We start from the raw sequence: 18772 nt of genomic DNA on the forward strand, positions 1-18772 counted from the left end.
AAACGCCCAATGTGAAAAGAAAACCTATGCCAAGCCTTTCTTTGTCCTCACACCAGATCGCGAAGCCCCTTTTTCTGTTTTCAAAGACTCTCAAACACGCTCTCGACCACATCGCCCAGCATCCTCAGCCCGTAGAACTTAGCCACGTTCCTGTACACCTTCAACCGCCGGACCACCTCGTCCCTCTTGACCGACGGGCCCCACGCCCCGGAGCAGGTGCAGTGCTCCATGAAGTCGTTGACCCTCAGCGCGCCGCACTTGGCGCACTTGAGGTCCTGCGTCGCCCACTCGACGACAAACGCCTCCACGGCGCCGACGAGCCGCTCCTCGAGCTCGTTGCGGTCGTACTCGACGCCGCAGAACGGGCACAGCCACGGCCTCGCGTCGCCCGCCGCCGCCCCCGCCGCCCGCTTGCCGTCCGGCCCCAGCTCCGGCAGCAGGTCCTCGTCCCGGCACAGGTCGAGGTCGCGCGCCATGGTGCAGCTGTCGCAGCTGAGCTGGCTCAGGCGCAGGCTCTCGGACGGGTTCTGGAAGGCGCCCTCCTTGCTGAACTCGCGCACCTCGAACATGGCCAGCAGCTCCTTGCGCAGCAGGCGCGCCTCCATCGTGATGTTCTTGTCGAGCGAGAGCACCTGCATGAGCATCTTGACGAGCTCGAGGACGGCGTTGCGCGAGCCGAGGTCCGAGAGGTGCGAGCCGGGCAGCGTGGGGAAGACGTAGTCGACGGCCAGCTCCGGGTGCAGCAGCTCCCGCTTCTGCGTGGCGACCAGGCCCGCGATGTCCTTCTTCAGGGGCTTCTCGAAGGCCTTGCCGAGGATGATCTGCCCTTCCGCGCCTTCTGCTAGGCTGCGCTGCGGGATCTGGGTGAGGCGGGGCGTGGCAGAGGGATCTGAGCCGTCGGCGGGCCTCTTGAACGCGTGCATGAGCTGGATGAACTCCACCACCCAGTCGGCAAAGGTGGGCTGTAGGCGGACGGGCAAGAAGGTTGACATTTGCCAGTGCATGACAGTTTCCAGTGCCTGCTGGTCTGTCTCGACGACTTCCTGGCAAGCCTTACCTCCGTAGTTGAACTCATCGTACCAGACCAGGTAGTCCCAGTACTCCTTGATTTCCAGGTCGATGAAGTGGAACAAGGGCTTGCTCTTGATCGACTTCAAGATGTACTGACTGTAGGCGTAAGCATTGCCAACCTCCGCCTTGGTAGTCTGTAGTAAAAGGCGGTTGGAGTTTGCAAAGACGACCTGCGACCCCACTCTTCGGAAGTCAGCCATAAGCTGCTGGAATGCCTTTCGCGACATCATCTGCACATAATAGTGTAGAGCACGGTCGTAAAGGAACGAACCGGGATTCTCGACCCAGCGGACGAGATGCTGCACCATCACGTCAGCCATGGTGTTGCCCTTGCACGCCTCAGCCCACCAGCTCTTCACCATCTCACGAAGGACCTGGACACCGGCATTGGCAAATGCGTTTTCGGAGAACAGCGTCTCAGACCCTTCTTGTGCCCCGTCAGAGGCAGGGTTGAACGAGATGGAGTCGGCACCTTCGAGTTCGTTGATCAAGGACGACGTGAGGATGGTGTTGATGGCGAGGTTTCGGACCTCCAGATCGATACACACAGAAGAGAAAGTCCCGGGATTGTTGATGGCGGGCATCTGCACCGTGTCCAGCGGGCCTACCACATCGTCACGCTCATACCCAGCATGGTCAGGACGAGGGCCGGCAGACCACCACAGGACGACGTTGTTCGCCTGCAGGCGGCGAGCGTATGCGACGTCAATCAAGAACCGCGGGTCGTCGCGTTCTAGATTGCACAGCGGCACGTCGCCGTATCTCGCCAGCGCTGTCAAGTGAAGAATCCAAGACCCAAGGCCGAGGTAGTGGTTGACCAGTCGCCTGGCAATGACTGACTGCCAGCCCAGAGGCGGCAGCGAGCTGTCGGCAGGGTCGTACTTCAGCGGCAGGACAGGGAACTCGCCGAGAATGGGAATGTCGTGCACCAGGAGGTTGCGCTGTGACGACTGGATGACCATCATCTGCGGTCGTGCCTCGTCCTTCCGCATCTTCTTGACGACGTCGCCAATCTCGAGGAATGCTTTCCGGCGCGTTGTGACCTGAGTGATTTTGAAGTTGACCTTGTCTTGGTATGGGAAGCAGTCTCTCCAATTGGTGCCTTCCGCTTCCTCTGTCCGCTTGGCGAGATGATCAGAGTACATCTTTGTGATGTTTGGCAAGTCTTGCCCACTGTCTTTGTTCTTGTGCAATATGACGACATGTGCTTGGTCGCTTGTCGTGGAGAAGATGCCGAATATTTGTCGCTCTCCGGCACTGATGTGTGAAATGTAAATGTATGCCATCGGGGCCGAGTCCAGATAAAGCTTGGGCTTTGCCGGCCTGATGAGACTAGGTAGATCAAATCCTTGGTCGAGGCCCCTGCCGAGCACGCCAGGCTGGCTCTCATCAATTGTGCAGAGGTTGCCAAGCTGAAGCATAGCCCGGACGTTCAAGGGCACTTGCTTCTCATAGACGCCTTCTACACTGGGGTGGTTGAACAAGAGACTGAACTTCTCGGCCTCGGCGAAGTAGATGTCCTCCGGCACGGTAAGCTTGAAGAGATGCACAGAAGAGTGACCGTTGGGAAGGGTATGATTGACCTGCTCCACATGACAGCCTTCAACCTCGATGTCCGGAAGGTCCTTGCTCTTCAGGTTGAGGTATACTTGTCGCGGTACTTTGATCTTCAGCGAGTGGATCTTGGCGTCGATCAGGACGTAGGCCGTCACTACACCAGGGTTGTCTGTCGTCTTCAGCTGGAGAAGCTGCCAGGTGTTCCTGAACGTAACCTCTGCCTGGTTGCGGAAGGTCTGCTGAATGTTGTTTGCCATGTTACCGCGGCGATCGCCAAAGAGGTGTCTCCGCCTAATCCTGGCTGCCTTCTGGAGCTTCCACTTCTTCTTCTGGTACGCCAGGAACGCCGGGTAGTCCTCGGAAGGGTTTGGCATGACCTTTGGCAAGCTGGCAAACGGGTCGGTGCTCTCCGCAGTAGCTTCAGGTTCCGGGGATTTCCTCTTCTGGTTCTTGGCATCTTTCTGAGTTGCGGTGATAGCATCAGTGACAGTCTTGGGCTTGAGGAGCTTGGACCCGAAATCTTCCAAGTCACCAACTCGCCCGTTGCTGAGGTTTGTTATGTCCTCGAGAGGGCCTTTGGTGAACAGATCGGTCAGCTTCTTCTGTTTCATCTTGTCATCCTTGATATTGATTCGGCGCTGCAGCCAGTCTGGGTGAGCGACCCTCGGAACTGGATTCCGGACCTTCTGAAGAGCAGCAGGAATGGTGATGAGCTTCTGGATGACAGAGCCGAGACGCTCCAGGTAGTAGTCCCAGTCGAGCAGTGCCCTGGGATCTGTATCAGCCGGCTCTTCCTTGAGCCACTTCTTGAGGTAGAGCCTCTTCGTCTCCTCCTCGGCCGAGAAGATGGCAACGGGAACAGCTCGCTCGGTGACGGGGGCGTTCTTGGGCCTGGAGCAGATGATGAACTTGCAGTTCAAGCCCTTGTCCTTGACCATCTGCTCACCCAGGAAGTCGGCGAGACGCCGTGCGGTGGTGATGGAAGTAGACTTTTGGGAGCCGTATTCCTCCAGCGTTTTCGTCATGCTTCGGTTTTCGGAAATCAGCTCCATCAGCTCCTCGTCGGCGAGGGTGGACCCCTTGCTGTGAAGCACATCGAGCCACCTGTTGGCAACCTTGGCGACCGCTCCATAGCATTCTGCGAGGGTGGTACCCTCCAAGAAGAACTTGAAGATTTGTTGCTGGAAGATCTTGATAAGCTTCAGCTCACCTCTTCGCTTGACTTCGAAGCCCTTCAACTCGGCCAGACTGCCGTCATCGTTGAAGACGGCGTATCGCTTCTTCAAGTTCTTGTCTTCCTCCTTCGAGGTGGGGAGGATCATGGCCTTGTAGGGACCGTCGACCTCAAAGAAGATGGAGTTGTCGCTGTGCGTCTCGTACTTGAAGGTTTTGGGGTCCGTCAAGGTCTGGTATTGATGGTTCGTGAATTTTGCGTGAACCAAGTGGTTCAACATAACACAGGGGTATGAGATAGGCAGTTTCTTTCCGTTCTTGAGCTTGAAGGCAAAATTCTCCGGGAACGTCGCCGGAAGCATGCACCAGATACCATCGGTATCCAGTTCTAGAGGGCGACCAAGCCGCTCGACCAGCTGCCGAGCCATTTGGATGATATGAGCACCAGTCAGGCACGTCACTCCTGCCATCTCCATGGAGTACCACCGAGAACCTTTTCGCATGACATAGCCGTAGAACGAGTTCAGAATGACCTTGTGAGCAAGCTGCAGCGAGTCAAAAAGGACGATCATCTTCTTGGCGGCATCGATCTCGGTTGCTGTCGCGCCGGAGGATTTGAGGCCCTCCGTCTTTCCCTTCCATACCTTGGCCTTGCCTTTGTAGTCGTATCTTCGATCTCGGAAGTCCCGCACGGTGTTGATGTAGAAAGGGTTCTCCCGCTGACAGATAATGGCCTCACGAACGATGGTAGTCGAGTCGTGGATCTTGTGGTACACCTTCTGGGAGTAGAGCTGGAGACGTTTCCGGATCAGAGTCGCTTGCTCGTCGGGAGTAAGATCTTGGAAAGTCCGCGGCGGCGAGTTGGGCCATTTCCCAGGGAACTTCTCGTTTTCCAATGCATTCCTGATCATGTTGTACTCGTCGCGCTTCGCTGGCAGGTACTCGCCACGCCATGCCCAAGGCAACCTCCGATCGCAGGTCTTGCCTGGCCGGTTGAAATCACAAGCGGCACAGTCTGACTCCTGGATCATGGAGTCGGGCTGTAGACGGTTCGTCGTCATGATGTTTGGGTACATGGATGCGACGTCCAAATGATAAATCAGGGGGCGCTCACTCCGGTTTGGCGTCTCCTTAAGATTTAGCAGTTTCGCTATGATCTGCTGCTTGACCTCTTCGTAGTTTTCGACGTCGTCCATCGACTTCTTCTCCTCCACAGTGATACTGAAAGTCAAAGCCGCATCCAGATCCTTGATGAGCTCATCACAAGCTGCCGGATCGACAGCGAAGTTGACGGGAATATCTGAGCGGAACACTCCAGCCTCGATACTCTCAACATGACCACCAACATAAGTCTCAGAGTCTAGGAGATGGCCATCCCAGAATGACTCCTTTGGCGATACATGCTTATTGGGCAGGACAATCTCTTTCCAGTAGGCCTGCACCATCAGCAGCATCTCGCAGAGGGTTCCCGTACCCTTGCGCAACGTCTCGTCCCCCTTGAGAGGGAGAATGGTACATAATGAGAAGATGAAGGGGTGGACGTATTTCATGTATAGGTAGTAGGTGGCCACTGCATCGGATACGGAGTATTCTGCGAGTGTTTGCGGGCGCTCGGCGGCATAGGGTGTCATCAATTCCGGATCGAGTTCGTCTGGATCGTAGCCCAGCTTCGCGACAGTGACGGCCTTCAAGCCTCTGCTACCCTGAGGAAGGTAACTGTCTCGGTTCACCCAGTGGAAACAATCCATGTGCACAGAGTAGTTGCACTGGTACTGATCCTCACTGTCCTTCCTCCAACCAATCTCATGATACATGTCGATTCCGTTGACGCTCGCTCGGGCTTCTACAAAAGGCCAGTCGAAGAAGTCACCGTTGTAGGTCGCGATGACTGTCGGCCGAGCCTCCTTGATGTGCAGGAAGAACCTCTCGAGGACAGCCTTCTCGTCTGGCTCGTTGAAGATCATGAACGGCCCGGGGTATTCCGGGCGCGGGGTGTACTCGAAATCGGCGATATCCTCAGAGACCACTTCTCGATTCGTGATAAGGAAACCTTGCCCATCGATCATGTATGAAATCATCATGACCTGGTCGATGGCGGCGTCGGGGAATTTCAGGGGCAATTTGGTAGTTTCGATATCGTAGGCCATCACAACGGGGTCCGCCATCGCTAAGCGTTCTTCGTTGCATACGACGGTGGTAACGCCATGCTTTGCCTCAACATGATACCACTTGCCCACCCGGATGTCTGGTCTCGGTCAGCGCCTGTCTTCTGTTCACGACCGCCCACCCGATCCTGACAACTTACTCATATCTATCATTACTCTAACATGGTATGGAACGTCGTACTCTCTGATGTCGACGATGAAGTCGCTCGCATCAGCAAAAGAAGCATTAAGTCGTTTATCGTCGTCTCGTAAATCGTCAAAAAGATCAAAGTCGCCGTTTGATCTGCAGGATATGTTGGTCAGTCTTGTCAACTCCAGTTCTTTAACCCAAACTCATAGGGACTTACGTAGCGACCTCGGCGTAGGTATCCATGGCGTTCATGCTCTTCTTATTCCTGTCGGCAATGGGCATGATGTCTCTCCGCGCCGCCATGAGGTTCTGCACGTTGGCAAACCTCAGCTCCAGGAATGTCCTCCGGTAGCCGAGAAGGTGGTTCGGCATCTGCAGATCCTCCTTCTCCACCCTCCTGACGTGCTTGACCACGCCCCCTCCGGGCGCCCTCTTGCACCACTCCTCGACCTCGCCCTCGTGGCCCTTGCGCACGGCGATGAGGAAGTAGGGCTCGTACTCGACCGTCGCCTTGAACGTCGCGCCGTCCTCCTCGATGAAGTAGCAGTCGACAGCGGCCCGGCCGCCGCCGCCGGGGACGCGGTCGTCCTCGATGGAGGTGGGCTGGATGTTGACGAGCCAGCCCTCGCGCTTGCGGCCGGCGTCGTACCGCGCGAAGCCCAGGTTCTCGTCGATGCTGTGCGCCAACTTGGTGCGCTCCCACTTCTCGTCGTTGGAGGTGGCCTCGTTGCGGCCCGAAGCGGCGGCAAAGGTCCGCGTCCGGGCGCCGCCGCCATGGTAGGCGACTTTCCCGCCGCGGCGGAAGCCCTTCTGCGGCTGCCGGCGGAGGGACGTGTTTGGCATCTTTGATGCCCTTTGGGGGGGGAGCGGGGCCTTCAGGTGGTGAGTTTCTTCTGCTCGCCGATGTGCCGTTCTGTCTATTGTTCAAGCTGTATCGTGCCCGGTACTGGTATTAGGATGCAGGCAGAGTGGGTGGACGCAGGTCGTGGGATGCGTCGCTCGTTGGTGTAAGGGCAATGCGGCTGCCCGAATGCAAATTGCAGCAACTGAATTGATCAGTGCAAGTTGCAATTGTGTCTCGCAGGGTGGTGTTGTCTTGCCGCCCTGTCTAGCCAAGTGCAGGGGTACATTGGAAAAGAAAACGCGTCTACTGGACCGCGAACTGCGCGTCTGGCGCGACTTGACCCGCCGTAATAAATTGGTTCTTGCGAGGACAACGCCCTGCCAGCAGCACGGGCCATTGTACCTGGACTTGTACTGGCATGAGCTTACATCATTATCGGCATGGACCCGCTCAATCCAGACCCCGGTCTAGAAATTTGGAGATGGGATCCGTATCAAGGTCGGATAGCTCAGGCCACTCCAACACCAACTTCAAGTTTGATTCCAGACCGAGTCACCGTCCGGCGCCCGGCTTGGAAATGTCTCGCGACGGAAAGGACGGCGCCGCGGCGACGTGGGGGGCGCAGCAGTTCGATGCGGCTCCGTCACCAGACCAGCTGAAGAAGATCCAAGACGAGGAAGCCGCGCAGAAGGCCAAATCGGCGGCACCACAGCAGCGGCTGTCTGTCGTCGACGCTGCCAAGACGATCAAGCCGGACGACTTTCTGAAGATACATCAATTGCCTTGCGCGAGGCAGGGTCTTCTGACCGGAATCGGCGGCGGTGCGGCCCTGGGCGTGCTGCGATATATCCTCGGGGGTCAGTCCTTCCGCATTCGGCGGAGCGCCAGCATAACCTGCACGGTTCAAATAACTGACTGGGAGTCTTGATATTTAGCTCCGATACCCAAAGCAACCAATTGGGCCGCTGGTGCGTTTGCAATTGGCAGCATCATATCGTACGAATTCTGTCAAAGCCAGAGGAGAGCAGAGGTGGAGAAGATGAAGAGGGTAGTCGAGGTGTACGATAAGAAGCAGGCAGAGTGGAAGGCCAAGGAGGAGGAAAAGAAGCGAATGAAAAAACAACAAGAGCAAGAGGAGGAGGCTGCAAGGTTAGCGGCGCAGAAGAGGTGGTATAAGTTCTGGTGATGTACGATTTAGCGCGACAACGCATGCTACGTGGCAACCGGCCATCAGCGGCAGCGTCTGGACATATTGCAAGGTGGGCATTTATGGGAGCATTTTGGCATATCTTCACCAAGCATCGGTGTTGAGGCGTGTATATCTCATCTCAAAAGTCCTATTCTGGAATTGGATCGCATTCCTGGTTACCCAGGTTTTCCATCTATACAAACAACAGAAACAAGTCGTCGCCATTGGGTATGCCCCTTCCCAAGTTCGTACAAAACCCATTGCCGTTATACTCCAAACGCCGGTCCCCAATCCCCAATTCCAAAGTCGGGGGTGTCCAGGGGCAAAAGGGTAGCGATCAGGTTCCACGCCTGCGGGAACCCGTCGCAAAGCCCTCCCTTCATGTCGTTACCGCCGAGGTAGGTTCGAATTCCATAAATCGCACCTTGCGCGGAGATCCAGGCTCGTCCCTTTGCGGCGGTCGCGCCGTTTCAAGTTCTGGGCTGCCTCTCCTCCTCTGGCTCCTCTTGGCCCGCGCCTCCCGCTCCTCGCGCTTCTTGTACTCTGCCAGCTGCTGCTTCCGTTTCATGGTTCTCGCGTAGGCGATGGCGGCCGTGGGCTTGAACCCGATGCCGTTGATACCGGTGCCGTCATCGTCTTCGTCGTCGGGGTCGTATACCGTGATCTCGTCCTCGTGCCAGGTAAGTGAGGCCCGGACCGGCTCGACTATCTCGGCCTCGGGGTCGCCCTCTTGATCGGCCAAGCCGGCCTTGGTTGTCGTCCCCACCAGGGGCGGAGTCCCTGCACGTTTCCGCCGGGACTTGGACTCCGAGAGTCTGTTTATGGAAGGGTAGGACTTTTCGAGCCTGCCGATGTTCTTCAGCGGTCGCACAATGGCGGGGTCGACGTCCGCCTGCAGGCTGGTCGCCCACTCCCCCTTGGACGCTTCGGCAGCAGCGGGCTCTGAAGCTGCGGCAGGTGTTTGAGTCGGGTTTGCCGGGGCAGCGGTATCAACATCCTCCGGAAGTCGTATTCGCTTGCGCACCCCCGTGTCGACGTCCATAGCCTCGCCACTGGGTGTAGGCGACGGCGGCGAGCCGTACCTGGCAAGGTCGTTGTTTACCCCGCCCCCGCCCTCGAGCGCCAGGCCTTTGAACTTGTGGGCGACCTTGGTTCGCGGGCTTCCATTGCCGTCGTCGACGTCGTCACTGGGGACTTCGAAAGAGAACTTGGCTGTGTGGGGATCTTGAGAAGACCCGTCGCTTGAGAACTGGGTATGTTTGCGCTTTGGCGTCGAGTGTGGCGTCGAGTCCGGCATTGTACTTGCTGTAGGGCGGATGGGCAAGGGGTCAATGTTGCATCAATAAGGGTCGGGGCTGCTCAATATCTATTGGGGTCGTGACATGATGGTGACCTGGCCAGAGGACATGATGCCGGTGCGTAGGTAGTTGACAGAATTGCGCATCCCTTGTTACACGTTGCCCACCATTGTTGTGTTTGGGAGGGAGGTCGTCGCCCAGTGATGATGGGTCCCATGAGCGAGCTCAGATTAAGCTTACCTTTAGTGTACTCCAGCAACTCCAGTGGTTTGGGTTTGGTAATAGCTCCCGTCATCGGGGAGCTGAATCAACCAACTCCCGCAGCCGTCCTAACGTCACTCCTCCAATACTCATAGATTAAATACGAAAATGGGTTTTAAATTGAAAAGTGTTTTCATAGAAGTGGTAAAGGAACAAGCACCACTCTGCTAACATGCATAACAAAAATCCTCTCCAGTTTAAGTTTGCGAAGACAGTGAGCATGCCAGACCCCCATAGGAGAACGTATGAAAAATCTAGATACGCAACTCTGAAGGTGCAGTTTATGACCTTGTAGAGAGTATCCCAACCCCATGAAATGGAGACAAGCAAGCAAATGCGAAAATAAGGGAGAGAGACAGAACACAAGGGCAAGATAGAGAAACACAGTGTGCAATGAACGACGACAGGTCTCGTCCCGGTCCAACCAAAACGCCGACTCATTCATAACCGACTCCTTTTTTCTCCTACAACTGAACGATGCATGCTCCAATCACAGCAGCAGCTTGACACACACCTTCCTCAGCATCTTCAGTTTACCTTCTGCTTCTAGGCGTCGTTTGTGCTCTTTTGCCAGGAGTTTCTTCAGCGAGTCGTAGTTGGCCGGCTCTTCCTCCAAGACATGTGAGGCCCAGTCTTCGCTCGTCGGCTTTCGAAGGACAGGATCGATTGCTGAACTGGATGTGGCGGTGGGGAGCCCATCAGTATCGTCCTGGGCAAGTCTGTGGTGCTTCCGCTTGACATGGCTGTCCCTGAGGTCCTTCCTTGCCCACCCATTTGTAAAACGAGGGCAGTCCGGCTCGTCACAGAAGTAAGAGGGTATTCTCGCATGAACACTAGTGTAATGGCGAGTTACATCACGCTGTGTCTTCGCCGAGTAATCACAGGCTGGACATTTCGGCTGTGATGATCCCTCGCCGCGCCTGGAGACGAGAATCAAATCAGTACTAAAAGCAAGAAGAGAATGAAGATAAAACATACTCTTCAGCTGAACTCTTGATAGGGACACAGCCTGCGAAAGATGTAGGTGGGGTCGTCAACCCATCATCTTGACGCAGTACCATCGGCGTCAAAGCCGAGAATCCGCTTGATAATGCCGTAGTGAAGAAGGGCCCCAATCTTTCATCAGCGACATACATCAAGGAAGCGTCGTTGAGAGGGGCAGGATCGAGCTCCTGCGATTCGGGAAAGTTGGCCCAGTCCTCACAATGGGCTGGTTCCAATCCTGTGCGGGCCGTACTTTTCGATAAAAACAAAGTGGTCAGCATCCTCCTAGCAAGAAATCTTCAAACAGGCAATACAATCCCCAACTTTGGAGTCTGTGTTCGACTACAATTGTGAAGGACTTGGACGGCACGACCTCAACAGCCAATACCAGACAACGAGGACTATCAGGACGGTCGTCCGGGTTTTGAGATCGCTCTCCCCAAAGAGCGAAGAGGAACTACCTCTCATTCTCGACAGTGATTTGCCGCACGTATGCCGCACGTAAGCTTCAGCCTTCCCTGGCTGGCCTTCCTTGTAATGGATCGAATCCGATTTCCTTCGTGGCATCCTCGGATACTTACTGGACAGTAGCTGTTGAACCTGTCATCTTAGAGCGGATCGCTCATATCTATGCCATCTCGAACCTTCACGAGAGGCTAGGTCCTTTGGCGGCTGCCAATACTCAGGACTTCCATTCCGGGGGCGTTGGCAAAAATCCATGTCCAGAATCCTGAAGTCCTATGCAAGGTCCTTGAAGCATTTAACTTGCCACTGGGCATCTCTGATGAATTGCAAAACTGGAGCGAACGATACAAAGCATGAGACATACCTGCCGCCGGGATGAGCTGGATAGAATTCCATGATGGGACCTTGCCCGGGAGTGACTGTCTTTGGTGCGTGGTGAGATGCAGACTTCCATAACCATCAGACATCTTGTCGGGGGACGAGCAGCCTTTTAAAACCAGCTGGGACGCTTGCTAGCATATGCTCTTGATGCTTGAAAACCAATGAAGCACGGGGCAGTCGCCCAAGGTAGGTGAACCATGACGAACAGACATGGATCTCTAGTTCAATGTTCCTGAACTACAGGACGATCCGAGGCAACGGCTTTCAATATGATGAGGCATGGTTGGATATGGATATCCTCAAGGTCGCGCCCTATGATGGCCGCGTCCCGAGCTTAGATGGCCTTAATGCAAGAGAATGTCCTGGGAGAGGGAGCCGTGACGTGTCTGCTCAATAGATTGCACAATTGACCCAAGAAGCGTTCGCTGGTGGTTAATGCCAGGGCGTGGTGTCTTCAGCTCCAGTCATAGAATGAGGCGAAAGATCCCAGCATGTTTGAGGTGCAAGTGGCTCTACCAGTGAAGGAAGGGCATGGACTTTTGCTGGTTTCACGCCAGGGGAAGTTGCCTCAATGCTAACAATACATATCCTTGCTCTGGTGCTCAGAAGGGCTATCCCACTACCCAACACCGATGAGCTTGATGGATAATTGTCAAGTATTTCTGTTAGCAGGCTGTCAACGAATCTAAGCATCACTTGCACCCCTAGGTAGCGAGGCATGACAGATGATCGAGACAGGATCTGCCCTGTTTGCTTATTGGGGCTGTAGATCAACGACAGGCCCAGGTGGTCGTAGTAGCCAAGGGCCATGGGAACCTATCAGCCGCGAACTGCACTTTCAGCCCCAAGCGGAAGTGAGGCGGTTACTCTTTGATACGCTGAGCACAACGTAGTCACCTTGCCTTGGCCGTGGCGGACTGACTACATCGTATCAGCGCAAGCCGCCTCGTCCATGAGCAGTCTTTGAAATATTAGGTCGGGAGGAAATAAGATATAAAACCCGTTTGCGCCGATCATGGAGGCTGGAAACAAAACCTTGCAAACAAACAATGCATCAATCAATTCGAGATCGAGGCGAGACGCGAGGACCGACAGTTTCGGGGAGTAAGCGCTCTGCGAGCCGCTAGCTGCCCCCAATTTTCTACCCCGCCCGTCCCTGTGGTCAAAGCACTTACCCCACTATGGTGAGCTCTTGGTTGAGTGGTGGCGCGCTGTTGGAGAAAAAGGCACCGCATTCACAGCAGTATTGAAAAGGCATGAGGGGCCGCCGTCGCCGGCTTCCGTCCCACATTTGCTCAAGCTTCTTCTGGTTCTTGCATTCTACCCGCGCGAATAGGCTGAATTGATTAAGTAGTTCGCGATGGAGTCGTCCCATAGCACCAAGATTAGGTACCTAGTCTCCCATATAAGCCGTCGCACGCTTTCCTTGCGTCCTTGCGTACTGCCTTCCCATTGCGGTTGCTGGTGTGACAGGACGTTCTACATAAAACCCCAAGACCACCCTTGGGATGAGACCCCTCATTGCACGATCCCAGATCATCATTGACCCCTCTCGAGCTTCGACTTCGTAGAAGAGAGACAGACACTGAACAAAAGACTTTGTCCACACGAGTTCACTGAGCAAAAAAACATACATCATGGCTGACGCCCCGTTCGTGTTCCTGCCTCTCGGCGCCATCATCCAGTCCATCAACGTCGGTGGCATCAACATCGTCCAGGGTTTCCCCTCCGCCGCCGAGTACCAGAGCCACAACAGCCCGTACTTTGGCGAGACCATTGGCCGTGTCGCCAACCGCATCGCGGGCGCCAAGATCAACTCCATCAACGGCGGCAAGTCGTACCCCCTGGCCGCCAACAACGGCACCAACAACCTGCACGGTGGCAACGTCGGCTGGGGCAAGAAGATCTGGAACGGCCCCAAGCCCGTCGGTATTCGTCCGATTCCCGGGCTCGACGGGCTGGAGGGCGGCGAGAGCGTCGAGTTCACCCTGAGGAGCGAGGACGGCGAGGAGGGCTTCCCCGGTACCCTTGACGTCAAGGTCATCTACACCACAGCCACGCAAAAGGTCAATGGAAAGACCGCTTACGTTCTTGGCATCGAGTACGAGGCCGAGCTGGTCGACGGCGCCGACGAGACTGTCATCAACATGACCAACCACTCGTGAGTTTAGAACCCCGCACGGGAACGTCAACAACACGGGTTTGCTGACTCCCTCTGCAGCTACTTCAACCTGAGCGGCGAGCCCACCATCGAGGGCACCACCGTCGAGCTTGTCACTGACCAGCATCTTCCCCTGGACGAGGCCGGTATCCCCCTCCGGGGCCCCGAGGCTCCCTTCCCCGGCACCAAGGTCAACGCGCCCTTCACGCTGACCGCCACCGAGCCCAACATCGACGACTGCTTCGTCGTCAATGTCAAGTCCGAGACCGTCCCCATCGACACCCGGTCGGAGCCCCTGACCAGGCTTGCTGCCGCCAGCCACCCCAAGACCAACATCCACCTCGAGGTCTACAGCACCGAACCCGCCTTCCAGTTCTACACTGGCAAGCACATCGATGTGCCGGCTGTCGCTGGTGTCCCTGCTCGAATCAACCGCAGCGGTTTCTGTGTTGAGCCCGGCCGCTACGTCAACGCCATCAACGTCCCCGAGTGGAAGAACCAGGCGCTGCTCAAGAAGGGCGAGAAGTATGGTTGCCGCACTGTTTACCGGGTCTGGCAGGAGTAAAGAAAAGGCCATCGTGTCGCATGCACACTTCATAGATAGAAGATTGTATGCTTGTAAAAAGTGACGGACTTATTTGGAATTGAACGAATCCTTCAAAGCTCAATCCTCGTCGTCCATGCCGTCCCCTTGTGCTTCCTGCGCAGTAGCAAGCGCCGGGGCTTTGGCCTCCTGCTTTCGGAACAGATTCGCCAAGAACTCGCTGGAGCTTGCCTCGTCGATGCCTTTATCATCCCGCTTCTTGAGAAACCTCGGGAATCTCAGGCTCAGGCCTCTATCCTCGTTGACGAGACCGATTGCGGCTGTGTAGGTTGGACTAAGCGTAATGTCCGCGAAAGCCATCTCCCACACCTCTTGCGGTTCAAACCAGACGTCGGGCTCTGGCCCGTAGTACTCAATGAAGCTTGGCTTCTGTGCCCTAGTGTTCTTCCTCTCGCTGTCGTCCCCGTCGCCATCGTCGTAGAACTCCTTGTTCGCCTTGTAGAAGGCGTCCGTGAATCCAGACATGCACTTCGTCACAGCTTCCAGCGAGCCCGTCTCCTCGTTGCGCACAGCCATGAGGATTGGTGACCACCACTTCGCCTTGCGACCCTGCCCGTGCCATGCTGCTATCGGGATTAGATCAAGTGTATCAAAAGTAGAGTTGTAGTCCTTCTTGACTTTCAGCCAAGAGTCAAGCCGCTTGTCAGGCTCGTAAGTAGCCAGAAGTGCTTTTCTACGTCCCCCTTTCTTCGTGCCACCTTCTTTATCGCCCATCTGTTTGGCCTTGCTCTTCGGTTTGCTCTTCGATTTCGGCAATTCTAGCTTTTCGGTTTCTTCAACAGGCAACTCAGCCTCGTCTCCCTGGTATACAAGGTCTGGCAAATTGTCCAGAATCTTGACCATTATGCCCTCGCATTTGATGTCTGTGGCTGATTTGAAGAATTCCGACACGACCTCGGAGTCTTCGGAAGTGGCGTCGAGGCTCTTGACCCAAGTGAAATGATGTGGGATCTCAACAAACAATGACCGTAGCAGCTCTCTCCTTTCCCGGAAAGCCCTGTCGAGCAGGGGTTGCCCATTGAGATACATGAGGTCAAAGGCGAAGAGGCAGACGTCGATGGTGATGCTGCCGATGGCCACGTCTTTCCTCGCTCTGTTTGTCAATGTTTGGAAGTTCTTCAGCTCACCCGTCGCTCGATCCACTGCCACAACCTCGCCCTCCAAGATGAAGCTCCCAACACCTTCACCACGGATCTTGGGCACTAGGGCGACCAGATCGGGGTATTTGTCTGTCATGACTTCCAGATGCCGTGAGAATATCGAGACCTTTCCCTTCTCATCGCAGTGCACTTGCGCTCGTTGCCCGTCGTATTTGAATTCGCACGCGAAATCCCGACCTTGCAGTTTCGTGAGCATCTCGCCCATATCGCGTGTGATGCTGCCCAGCATTGGTCGAAGCGGAATGTGCAACGTGAGTCCGCAGCGTACGAGGAGTTCCTCGCAGACTCCGATCTCCAGCAGTACTGGCACGAGATCGTTGTAATTAGGCCTTCGCGCGAAACAAGCCTTCACGATCTCTTCTGCCTTGCCATAAATCTCTGCCAGCTCTTCCTTCCTTAGAGCTGCGAGGTCCTTCCGGTCCCGGATCGAAAAGTCAACCCCGGGTGGCCGCGATAGCAAGAATGCGCGAGACAATGCGATGAGCATCGTTGTTTTAACTGCGCCGATTCGAAGCTTTTGAAATCAGCGAATGAAATACGTATGGGATCCAAGGTACTTACATGTTGGCACAGAGTGCGAACAATGAAACGACTCTCCTCCCCACCCCTGGCATCCTGAAGCAATCTGTCAACAAACCTTTGCTTGGTCTCGACACTGCCTTGGCCTTGGCTGTTTGCGATCTTGACGAGGGACTGAAATACGTTCTTGATAGTCAAAGGCTTGGGCTTTCGCAGAGTAAAGCTCTGCTTCTTCTTTGCTTCGAAGGCTACATCTCCTGGGTCGCCGTACTTGTCGTAGATTGATTTGAGGCCGCGATTATCCAGACCACAGACCTGTTTCAAGGCCTTGGAAATTGCAGAACCGCCCAGGCCGAGCTCCATGGAGATATAGGGAGGACTGATGGAATTTGTTGCTAACCAGACCTTTGCGCTATGTGTCAGTACGCCTTTCAACACATGAATCCGCTTTTCTCGACGTACAGCTGGCAGAAGACTCGAAGGATCGCCCTCAATCAACACTCGTAAACAGTTGACCAATGTATCAACAATCTTGATGCGACTCTGCGTCGCACTCACAAGCACGAAGCATCTTGTCAAAAGCGCATATGACGCATCGCCGCCCTCCGCTTTCCAGTGTTCCTGCAGTAGAGAGACGTACTGGCTTGGCTCGAAGGTAAGAGGGCTTTCGTCCAGGGGCATCGACGAGGAAACCGCATCTTCCGCTGCCGCTACGGACTGTAAAGACAGCGTGTTTTTGCTTGCCCCTTTCCCCGAAACCAACGCTGGTTTGGTAAAGGGCGTTGGGCTTCTGGTTGTAGTATCCGAAGAAGTCGCAAGCTCTCCGTCCACCGCATTTGTGATGCTCTTTGAGGCATCATTCTCCGACACCCTTGCTTCATTATCCCATTCGGCCTGCAGTTTTCTGGCGAGCTCCTCGTCTGTCAGGGTGTGTGAAGCTTGACTGTTCTCGCCAATAGAACGATCCGCATCGACTTGGGCTTGTGGTACCTGACTCTGCTTTTGTTTGGCAAAGAAATACTCCAGCCCTTTACCGGGTGACTTTTGTGTGTCTGTATTCAGTTTCCGTTTCTTAGCCGGGCTTGCCATGTTGACTCTCCTGCTCCCCAGCCCAGCTTCCCCTTTATGCAACACCAACTGGGATATGCGATGACATAAGACGCATCAAAGCTTTGTATGTTTTCCTGTGGAGAGAACTCGACAGGATAAAAGACCACAAAACACTGAGAGAATCAGGCGTTGGCTGTCGTGAAACTGCTCATGTTGGGGAGATGAGATTATGTAAGCGTGACGCGTTGAAGTTGAGCACCAAGCCATCGCGAGTTCATGTGACGACGGCAATTGCGCCTGGCTTTTTTTAAGGGCTTCTGTAAGTCTGACAGCCAAAGTCGGGGTCGGAGAATAGTGTGAGCGGAGGCAGTATGCGCTAGTCCCAAAAGAGAACACTGTTGCTGCACACAAACCACGACTTTTCGAGGAAAACCTCTGGAGCCCCACCATTGAGAACTTCGTGAGCCCCTCGACAACGGCGACCTCTTTGTACCCGGACACAGCAGCTCGATTTCGACTCCAACGTGCCCAACATGAGCGGCGAAGACCCCCAAGAGCGGCCCGACTACATCACGAGCATCATCAATGGCCTAGAGCGCTACAACCCGGAGGCGGTCGGCAGCCTGGAGGGGTACCTCAGCCAGCAATGTGAGGAGAGATATTGCGACTGCAACGCCAACAGGACGTTGCTTAAGCTGTAAGTTCTCAAGGGTTTCATGACCGGCTACCCATCAAGCCAAAATGATGATCATGTAAACGTTTCCTATTACCTGACTTTGCCGCCCATGGCCGACATGCCGTTTGGCTGCAAATGAAGTCACCTTATTAGTGTCGTCTGACATACTTCCTGGCTCTCTGAACTGCACATCTCAGCAAGCCGCTGCCAGACATCTTGCTAACTGGGACTTCCCTTGCGCTTGCTTCAGGTACCAGCTGAACCCCGACCGCATCAAGGATGAAGTTATCACCAACATCCTCGTCAAGGCCATGACGCAGTTCCCCTCCTCCCAGTTCAACCAAGCGATGCACCTCATCAACCCCTCCGCCCAGACCTCCAACTCTGAGCTCTCCGAGGCCGTCGCCAAGCTGCGCGAGCTCAACAACCAGCTCGAGGGCGCGCAGTACGCGCGCTTCTGGGCCACGCTCGACTCGGACGACCTGTACGCCGACCTGACCACCGACATCAGCGGCTTCGAGGAGATCATCCGCCTGCGCATCGCCCAGCTCGTCAGCCAGGCCTTTAGGGAGATCCAGGTCGGCATTCTGGAGCAGTGGCTGGGCATGTCGGACGACGGCGTGCGCAAGTTCGTCACCGAGACGTGCGGCTGGAAGGTTGACGGCGCCAACGTGCTGATTCCCAAGAACCCCGAGAACGAGGCGAAGAAGGCCGAGATCAGGGAGGACGTCAACGTCGACATGTTCTCAAGGGTAGTCCGGAGGGCATGGGAGGAGGCGGCGTAAAGGGCTGGGGGGTCAGGCAATTGGGCATGCTGCGGTCGCATCATAGGGCAAAAAGCTCGGCGTTTTAGGATGGTTTAGAAGTCATGAAAAGATCAAATGCTTCCCCTGTTATTATCATCGAGGCAGAAGCGATCCAAAAGAAAGAAACTGATCATGTCAATGAAGAGATGAAGAGGCAACCCGGAGTATCCTACGTGTGGCTGATGACCAGGATCTATGTTCCATGCATCATAGGAGCCATTCGTGCGTACGGCTTCAAGGGCCGGGAAGAGTTACCATGTCCATAATATCCTCAAGAG

At 55.3% G+C, this 18772-nt stretch overlaps 7 protein-coding genes across 7 annotated transcripts; 3 read left to right on the forward strand and 4 right to left on the reverse strand.

Moving 5' to 3' along the window:
• Nucleotides 1–80: 80 nt before the first annotated feature.
• On the reverse strand, nucleotides 81–6939 carry E0L32_002771 (uncharacterized protein; the record flags this gene model as incomplete). The annotated part of the gene is made up of 3 exons (XM_031136997.1): nucleotides 81–6046; nucleotides 6107–6249; nucleotides 6314–6939. 3 exons carry the CDS (start codon nucleotides 6937–6939, stop codon nucleotides 81–83), a joined length of 6735 nt encoding a protein of 2244 aa, XP_030999973.1.
• Nucleotides 6940–7421: 482 nt separating this feature from the next.
• On the forward strand, nucleotides 7422–8126 carry E0L32_002772 (uncharacterized protein; the record flags this gene model as incomplete). Its single annotated transcript, XM_031136998.1, has 2 exons — nucleotides 7422–7797; nucleotides 7876–8126. The coding sequence occupies 2 exons, from the start codon at nucleotides 7422–7424 to the stop codon at nucleotides 8124–8126; spliced, it is 627 nt and encodes a 208-aa protein (XP_030999974.1).
• A 382-nt stretch (nucleotides 8127–8508) lies between these two features.
• Nucleotides 8509–9426, reverse strand: E0L32_002773 (uncharacterized protein; the record flags this gene model as incomplete). The annotated part of the gene is made up of 1 exon (XM_031136999.1): nucleotides 8509–9426. The coding sequence occupies one exon, from the start codon at nucleotides 9424–9426 to the stop codon at nucleotides 8509–8511; it is 918 nt and encodes a 305-aa protein (XP_030999975.1).
• Nucleotides 9427–10178: 752 nt separating this feature from the next.
• On the reverse strand, nucleotides 10179–11279 carry E0L32_002774 (uncharacterized protein; the record flags this gene model as incomplete). The annotated part of the gene is made up of 3 exons (XM_031137000.1): nucleotides 10179–10608; nucleotides 10667–10924; nucleotides 11254–11279. The coding sequence occupies 3 exons, from the start codon at nucleotides 11277–11279 to the stop codon at nucleotides 10179–10181; spliced, it is 714 nt and encodes a 237-aa protein (XP_030999976.1).
• Nucleotides 11280–13155: 1876 nt separating this feature from the next.
• Nucleotides 13156–14244, forward strand: E0L32_002775 (uncharacterized protein; the record flags this gene model as incomplete). The annotated part of the gene is made up of 2 exons (XM_031137001.1): nucleotides 13156–13679; nucleotides 13740–14244. 2 exons carry the CDS (start codon nucleotides 13156–13158, stop codon nucleotides 14242–14244), a joined length of 1029 nt encoding a protein of 342 aa, XP_030999977.1.
• A 99-nt stretch (nucleotides 14245–14343) lies between these two features.
• E0L32_002776 (uncharacterized protein) lies at nucleotides 14344–17051 on the reverse strand (the record flags this gene model as incomplete). Its single annotated transcript, XM_031137002.1, has 3 exons — nucleotides 14344–15957; nucleotides 16005–16367; nucleotides 16425–17051. The coding sequence occupies 3 exons, from the start codon at nucleotides 17049–17051 to the stop codon at nucleotides 14344–14346; spliced, it is 2604 nt and encodes an 867-aa protein (XP_030999978.1).
• A 494-nt stretch (nucleotides 17052–17545) lies between these two features.
• Nucleotides 17546–18473, forward strand: E0L32_002777 (uncharacterized protein; the record flags this gene model as incomplete). The annotated part of the gene is made up of 2 exons (XM_031137003.1): nucleotides 17546–17709; nucleotides 17939–18473. The coding sequence occupies 2 exons, from the start codon at nucleotides 17546–17548 to the stop codon at nucleotides 18471–18473; spliced, it is 699 nt and encodes a 232-aa protein (XP_030999979.1).
• Between the last annotated feature and the right edge of the window lie 299 nt (nucleotides 18474–18772).

This window comes from Thyridium curvatum (assembly GCF_004353045.1).
Source record: "Thyridium curvatum strain D216 chromosome Unknown NODE_11_length_606192_cov_83.229133, whole genome shotgun sequence".
Lineage (NCBI taxonomy): Eukaryota > Fungi > Ascomycota > Sordariomycetes > Thyridiales > Thyridiaceae > Thyridium > Thyridium curvatum.